This window comes from Saccostrea echinata, unplaced genomic scaffold (assembly GCF_033153115.1).
Source record: "Saccostrea echinata isolate AGI-Se365-2 ecotype Australia unplaced genomic scaffold, CSIRO_AGI_Sech_v1 ptg000009l, whole genome shotgun sequence".
Classification (NCBI taxonomy): domain Eukaryota; kingdom Metazoa; phylum Mollusca; class Bivalvia; order Ostreida; family Ostreidae; genus Saccostrea; species Saccostrea echinata.
The window spans coordinates 40,977,338-40,985,591 of NW_026889758.1; the positions used below are offsets into that span (position 1 = coordinate 40,977,338).

General features: G+C 32.9%; 1 protein-coding gene across 1 annotated transcript; it reads right to left on the bottom strand.

Annotated features, from left to right (window-relative positions):
• Positions 1 to 292: 292 nt before the first annotated feature.
• Positions 293 to 8,015, bottom strand: LOC133182724 (MFS-type transporter SLC18B1-like). Its single transcript, XM_061317573.1, has 11 exons — positions 8,008 to 8,015; positions 7,103 to 7,250; positions 6,919 to 6,987; positions 6,506 to 6,596; positions 5,034 to 5,179; positions 4,846 to 4,944; positions 4,478 to 4,572; positions 4,103 to 4,198; positions 1,849 to 1,923; positions 1,634 to 1,727; positions 293 to 1,489 (listed from the first exon to the last, which is right to left on the bottom strand). Exons 1-11 carry the CDS (start codon positions 8,013 to 8,015, stop codon positions 1,379 to 1,381), a joined length of 1,032 nt encoding a protein of 343 aa, XP_061173557.1. The 3' UTR covers positions 293 to 1,378.
• Positions 8,016 to 8,254: the final 239 nt, after the last annotated feature.

Consider the following 8,254-nt stretch of genomic DNA (forward strand, 5'->3'; position numbering starts at 1 on the left):
TACAGCTAAAAAATCAGACATTGTGTAATAAATGAAAGTGCAATGCAAAATTTTATAATATAGCATCATGTGCTAATATTAAAAGTCTATGTTATTTTCATCAAAAAACAGATAATACAAATGCTACAATTGGGGTTGTGTAAACTTTACAAAGAAGTGATAACTAAGCACCAGTCAAAACTACAGAGAACAGATTACTGTTTCAATGAATAATCTACAATTGGGCATTGTGTAAGTTAGCTTCTCTAAAGTGTAGATTTATCTACTTAAAACACTGAAACGCTAGAACACAATATTTCTTTGTTACTGAGTAACAGTTTATTGTTTAAAAAAAATAGATAGAATGTACAAAAAAAATCACAATTGTAAAATCTCAACTTTGCAAAATTCACTGCATTAAATGGCACAGTTTGTGAACACATTGGATTCTGAGATGAAAATTCATTTGTGTGAAAATAAAATATCACATACCGGTAAACTACAAAAATTGCTGTTCCTATTTAAATGCAAAAGTTAAGGAAGCCAGTAAACTCAAAAAGGAAGTTATTTAATGTAATGTTGAAACACTTTCATGTGTTTAAATAACACACTTTAAAATATACAATGCACTTTGTCTTACAATTCTTCACAAACCTGATCACCAGTCCAAAAACTGTCAAAGGTTTGAAAATGATAAAAATTATAAAAAAAAATGATACAATTATTACATTGAGAGAAAGAAATTAATAACAAAATAAAGAAATATCTTTTTAAAATATATCTTTATAAGAAAAAAATTAGTACATAAGTGGCAGGGCCTCAAACATAACGTGTAAATGTTGAGTATCATTATACTATATTATATATATATATATAAGGTACTTAACATTATTGATCATAAATGAATGCCTCAAAATGACTATGAGAGTAACATTATCTGAATATATTTCATCATACATGTATCTATATTCATTTGGACAAGGAAATGTATTAATTAACTTCTCAGAAAAAAAGTTCTCAATATGAAAACTAGATAATTATCAGCGAAACTTTTAAGATTCAGTAATAACAAGATCTTTAAAAACATGGTGTTTCTTAGATTTTAAGTAACTTTGGGTCAAATGAAAAATAATCTATTGAAGATTTGCTGTTATATACAGAAACATCAGATCTGCACAAATATAATGAACCTGAGTGTACTCTACTAAGTCTAAACACAAAATTTGTTTGTATGACAATACACTGAATAAGAACATGATTCCTACTTCAAAAGCAAGAAAACCAATGAGTTACTAAATATGTTTGTGTGTGTGAAAATAATATCATAGAGTAAAAAAAAATGTAAACTTTGGTTTTATAAAAAGAATATTCAAGGAAAAAAGAATACATTAGGCAGTTATCATACATTACTTGTGACAGGTTTATTTAAAATCTTTTCATAACGTTGTCTGAGATGAGGTTTCTTCTCAGATCTTGATCTTAAAAGACCATATATTGTTGTTACAAATACCTGCAATAAGATGAATTTGAAATTTTCAGTTTAGAGAAAATAATATAGATCTTGGTTTAAATCAATGACGTTGTATTCTCTTGATTTTCACATTTAAATCTATGGAAGTTTAAGCATATAGCTTTACTCAACACTTTAACTTACAGAGAGGGTAATCAATCCTGCACAACCTGTTGCTGACCAATCAAAACCAAATTCTTCCACCAAAACTCCCCCTACAGTGGGCCCCATAAATGCCCTATAAATAGAATTAATTTAATACATCATAACAATTTCTTGAATAAAACAACAAACATATGTTTGTTCTTTTTTCTCTTGAAAATATACAATTATTAACATGAGATAAAGGTAGGTATTACCCTAAGGAAAAGCAGGAATTAAAAAGTCCAGAGACCATACCATGAGTGTCCATATTTTCCTCCATTCCAAGTTCCCTGTCAATTGTTATTGAATATGTACATGTATCATTTAACTATTACTAGTATTTAAGTTGTGGTACTTAATCAAATATTTAAGATAAATAAATCATTATGCTGGTATTTATATTTTTCCAGACAGTATGTTAATTATCAAACCACTAGTTTGCTCACTTAAAATCAATTCACACAATTTGTTCATAAAAAAAATGAACCTTTACAATGTTGGTCAATACTTATACTCAAATTAAATCTCTTCAAGATTAAGAAACCTTTAGAAAAGTGTTATATGTTGAAAGTAATTACACTCTAAAATCCTAGAATTAATAAGATGTGTTTGTGAAACACTGATGTCCCTGTGTGGCAGCTCAAGGCGAAGATTAAAGTTCTCAGATGCAAGTCAAACTCAAAGCCCTAGCATCAACCATTCAACCATTCAAAAGTTATGGCCAAGGTTAAAGTTTTTCAAAAGAGGTCAAACTCCAATGTCAATGTCAAGAGGTCAATAATATTAAGGTCTTATCACAAGGAATATATATGTGAAGTATTAAAGTCCTAGCATCAATCATTCAAAATGTATGGCCAAGGTTAAAGTTTTTCAAAAGAAGGTCACACTCAATGTCAAAGGGTCAAAATTGTTGGTAACCAAGGAAAGGCCTTGTCAAAAGGAATATACTTGAAGCTGAACACGCTTCGTAAAAAGAATCTGTCCGCCATATTCGGTTGGACTTGCGCTATATCTGAGGACCCCTATATATAGAGCCGCTCACTTGGTCACTGTTCAGTGTAATCACTGTCACCGGTGTAGACGGACGTATGCTATACAGCACTTGGTAGCGACAAAAATAACTGTGTGCTTCTTATGCAGGAGAGTAAGATGCCAAAAAGATTTACAACAGTTGCACAGGGCAGTGCAGTATACAAACAAACAAAAATACACGTCAGTAACTGCAATAAAATGTAAACAGAGATAATGCAAGATAACCAGCACGAACACGGTCGCCATTCCACGCCGATACCCGTGACAATAAAGCAGTCAGGTGTAACGAATGCGAAGAGTATACCCCTAGTGCTGATATCTTAGATAGTAGTATCGAAAATGGCGTATGCCTATTTATGAGTCGTGTTCAGCTTTAAGAATGTGAAAGCCCTAGCACTAACCATTCAAAAGTTATGACCAAGATTTAGGTTTTTCAAAAGTAGGTCAATTCAAAGGTCAAAGGGTCAAAATAAATGATGCCCAAGGGAAGGTCTTGTCACAAGAAATGCATGTGTGAAATATAATAGCCCTAGCAGTAACTGTTCAAAAGTAATGGCCAAGGTTAAAGTTCTTCAAAAGTAGGTCAAACTCCAAGGTTAAGGTCAAAGGGTAAAAGTCTTTGGTACCTAAGGGAAGACCTTGTCATAAGGAATACATGTGAAGTATGAAAGCCACTAGAACCAATCATTCAAAAGTTTTGGTCAAGGTTAATGTTAAGTAAAATTTTGCAGAAGTGGTCAAACGTCAAGGTCAAGAGGCCAAATTTGTTGGTACCCAAAGAAATGACTTGTCACAAGGAAGAACGTGTGAAATATGAAAGCCAAATCTCCGACCAATCAAAAGTCATGGGCAAGGATAAAGTTTTTGTGGACAAACAAACAGCTAAACAGACACATGGATGGACAAAGCAAAAACTATATGCCCCAGAACTTCGATTATGGGGGCATAAAAATTGATTTTCAGAACCTTTATTGGTCACTTGGTTGAAAATGAAAATTCCGAAATGATATTGCACATCTATAGGACACAACCAATCATATTCCAAAATATGATTTATTTACTGCTTAAAATAAGAGAGGAGTTCTAGGAACATCCTTTTTGAAGAAAAACATTATTTTTTTAAACCCTTATTTGGGACCTAGATGAAAATGAAAATTTCAGTTTTTATGCCCCCATATCGAAGATTCGGGGGTATATAGTTTTTGCCCTGTCTGTCCGTCTGTCTGTCTGTTTGTCTATCTGTTTGTTTGTCCTCAAAAACTTTATCCTTGCCCATAACTTTTGATTGGTTGGAGCTATGACTTTCATATTTCACATGTGTATTTCTTGTGACAAGGCCTTTCTTTGGGTACCATCATGTTTGACCTTTTGACCTTGACCTTGGAGTTTATAATAAAAGCATAGCAAGAAAAATAAATGTAATATAGCATTTCTTACTTTGCCGAGTCTATCAAGCCTCTGAATGTAGGAATGATGGCACATCCTATACCCAGCCCCATTAATGCCAGTGATAAAATGATAGACCACAATTCACTGTAAAGAAAGGTCATAAAAGTGTATAGGGAAATGAATTTCTTATGTGGAAAGTTTCATGAAAATTGAAGTCCTCCAAAAGAAAAAAAATTGAAAAAAAAGTTGGAATTATTTTTGACAAAATAAAATATTGTTATTCTTTGCTTTTCTGAGGTATCCTTTTAAAAAATTTAAAAGAATGTCTGCCTTTCCAGAATTGTGAATCAATTTCCCAAGATTAACTCACAACTGCATTTGAAAAATATGGACTTAATTACTTGTATACTTATATGTACTTACAAAGGTAACTGTTCTATCAAAGGAGTAGGTCCCATTAATAAATAGCCAACTGCCCCAACCAAACCTCCCAATACAATCATGGTCTTCACAATGCCCTGTAAAAAAGTAAGTTCACAAGACTGTTTTTAGAAAAGCTGGAATACAAGCAGCTTTTGTTAAATTCTGAATCAAAACAATATCTATGTGCAGGTATTTACAGAAAAAGAATTAATGTTCTAAAAGAAAAGATCTATCAAATACTGTTTCCTAAAAAATTCCTTCTGCATCTTGATTTACAAATACTGGTACTTAAATTTGATTAAAATCGTAGATAGCCATGATCTAAAATACAACCTTATGAATCTAACATTACAAAACAGAAGACTTGCCTTTTTATCAGTGAGATAACCCCAGAGAGGAGCAGTAAAAGAATACACACCACCAGATATAAGGAACATCAGTCCAATCAATGCTGTTTTACCATTCAACTTGAAAATAAATAAAGCAGTGAACAAACTGTTTTAGATTTATCCGCAAGGAAATGTGTGCATAAGACCTCATCAAGAGCCAACCATACCTCAGGTAGCTTTTCAACATGAAGCGCTAAAGTAGGATCAAGAAATCCTAAAGAAAAACTTCCAGCTGATATAGTTAAAGCAATGACCCATGTATATGGATTTTTCAGAAGATGAAGGATAGATTTTGTCTTGGGTCTTGGAGAATCTGAAAGATACAAAACAGAGGTGCAGGGCTTTCCATAAGGGGTGGCAAGAGGCAAGTTATCAGAATTCACTGCTTTGAATTTCATAGATGGCAAAATAATCTATTGGAAATAATTCTAAAACAGTCTCTTCAAATGGATAAATTCACCTTTTCACTTCAAAGTTATTGAAAACCCTAGAAGTGGTGATTTCTCTACTAGTGATGACATTTCCTTTTATTCTATGTAAATGTATATAAAAAGTTATAGAATGATTTCAATGACTTGATAATCTTGTCATAGTAATGTCACAGGTAGTAAAATTACACTTTGATACTGTTCAATACGAATTCAAATTGAAAAACTCTTCAAGGAATAATCTTATCATTGAAAAATATTACAGGGATCGACATTAACGGTTGTCCGATTGCCCGGGGCAAGTAAATTCTCAGTTCGGGCAAGTGAAACTGCTGATGTACTTGTCCGATCGGGCAAGTGAATATTTCTGATAGATTTTTTTTCTTTATTTCTTACACTACTTTATAAACAAACAATAAATTGAACATTTGATTTCTACCAATAATATAACATTGTTTTTACATTCGGAAATTCCTCGATAGCGTTTCTAGACCATACCGTTTATTCAAAAATCAGGTTCGTTATTCCATTTTTCTTTCGTGGTAGTTGACAAAAATATGTTTTCCGTCTGACAACTTTCTTTACATTCTTATTATGAAATAGTTCCTTTATTCACTCACAGAATAAAAAAAAAACACCAGTTATTATCGGCGCATGCTCAGGATATGTATACATGTATTTCGAAACATGGAAAGTGTTTTCCTTTAGCGTGGCTTCAGTTTACAGGGGAAATTTTTTTTAAAAAATTACAAAAAGATTATGCAGAAAATAATTTTCAAAGATATGAATTTTATTTTAAAGGAAATATTGCTGCATGACAGTGTGAGTTTACAAGTATTTAAATTGTAGCATCACTGGCACATCAATTTTTTTTCTTCTGGCACTTAACTTGCATTATATATAGAGTAATATCTCACTTTATTTACAATAATAAATTTAGGTACCGGTTTTTTCTTCTTTCTAAATTTTGGGCAAGCAAGTTTTGCATTCGGGCAAGTCAAAGTTTGAGTTCACTTGCCCGAAGGGCAAGTCAATTTGAAAGTTAATGTCTATCCCTGTATTACTTTCTAAACATGAATACATGTATCTATCATTCTAATCAAACAATTTGATTTAATATATGTAGTACCATGCAGTTCTAACATTTATAGTAACAAATGGAAATCTCATCAGACAATGGAAAACCAACAAAATGACATTCATGTACTCACCATCAATATGCCCAAGTAGAAAATAGCCAAGTACTCCATTAAGTACTGCTATAGAACCAACTACGAAGAATGGCAACCCAAATCCTCCCAACTGAAAAGAAATCATGAAAAACCTGCTCATAAAAATTACAGACTGCAACAAAGAATTAACCTATGTAGTCTACATTTGTTCAAAATATTTTTTTTTCAAATAATGAAATAAAAAAATTACAGACAGAAATATACAGACAGGTCTGCAATATCATCCCCCCAAATATATTTAAACATGTATACCACTTTGTGTTTTGCAAAATTTTGGATTTCCTGTCTGGTGTTAAAAATTGACACCTGATTTATTATATGATTCAAATGTCTCTCCAACATGACATGTACCCTTAAAAGTTATAGCAATGAGATTACACAGATTATATTACCTGATAGAGGGCGCCACCTACAGCTGGTCCAACAATAAGACCAAGTCCACTGAATGTCTCTAAAACACCCTATACACACACAGAAAATATAAATCCATTTCATAAAATGATCCTCAGATATCTGGCATAACAACCATAAAATGACATTTTTTATACATCTGGATATGTTTATGCTAATGCTTACAAAAACGGTGGCAACATGATCAGGGAACACGGTAGCTATGATGGCAAAACTGGCTGTTACGAACAGTGAACACCCAATCCCTTCTATTGTACGGCACAGAAAACACATTACAATGTAGGTAGTTCCATTAGGACTCTTATCTAACACTCTGGAATAAAGTATACACATCTATGAACAATCATTCTTAACAGTAACAAGAGGCCCATGGGCCACAATGCTCACCTGAATAACTATGGACCTTCTGTTCTTCATCAGCAGATTCTTTTTCCTATACAGTGTATATCTCTGGCCCCATCCTACCCCAGGGGGTATTAATTTGAACAAACTCGAATTTACATTGCCTGAAGATGCTTCCATATACACGTACATTTAGATATGACTAATCATTGCTTTGCTGTTCTTGAAAAGAAGATTTTTGAAGATTCTTCTATATATTTCTACTCAAAACTTTGATCTCCCATTTTGGTCCCACTCTACCCCCAAAGGACATGATCTGAACAAACTTGAATCTATACTACCTGAGGATACTTCCAGAAGTATTAACAAGTATTTTTCCTATGTATTCTTATATACAAAACTTTGATCATCCATTGTGTCCTTACTTTTCTCCCAAGGGTTGAAAACAAACTAGAATGTACACTAGCTAAGGATGCTTTCATATAAATATAATTTATCAGGCTCTGCTGTTCCCCAGAAAAAGATTGTTAAAGTTTTTCCTGTGTATTCCTATGTAAAACTTTGATCATGCATTGTGGCCCCTTCCTACCACCAAGGGTTGTAATTTGAACAAATTAGAATAAACACTACCTGAGGATGCTTCCATATAAATATGACTGCATGATATGACTGCATGATCATAGCTGTGCTGTACTTGAGAGAAAGATTTTTAAAGATTTTTACTTTACATTCCCATGTAAAACTTTGTTCTCTCAAAGTGGCCCCATCCTATCCCTGGGGGTCTATGATTTGAAACAAGAGGCCCAAGGGCCTTAACGGTCACCTGAGTACAACACAACAATTTAGAGGATCCATAAACTGATAAATGAAGCTTTGTTGCCCAAAAGCAAGAAATATAGTATGATTAGCATCAACAAAATAATTGGTCTAGTATCTATCTGTCCACCATTTATCACTATTACCATGCAGACTATT

Coding starts and splice junctions, on each gene's coding strand:
- LOC133182724 (XM_061317573.1), bottom strand. Junction 6,597..6,918: donor TAGGTGGCGCCCTCTATCAG/GTAATATAATCT, acceptor ATTTCTTTTCAG/TTGGGAGGATTTGGGTTGCC. Junction 4,945..5,033: donor ATGTTGAAAAGCTACCTGAG/GTATGGTTGGCT, acceptor TTTATTTTCAAG/TTGAATGGTAAAACAGCATT.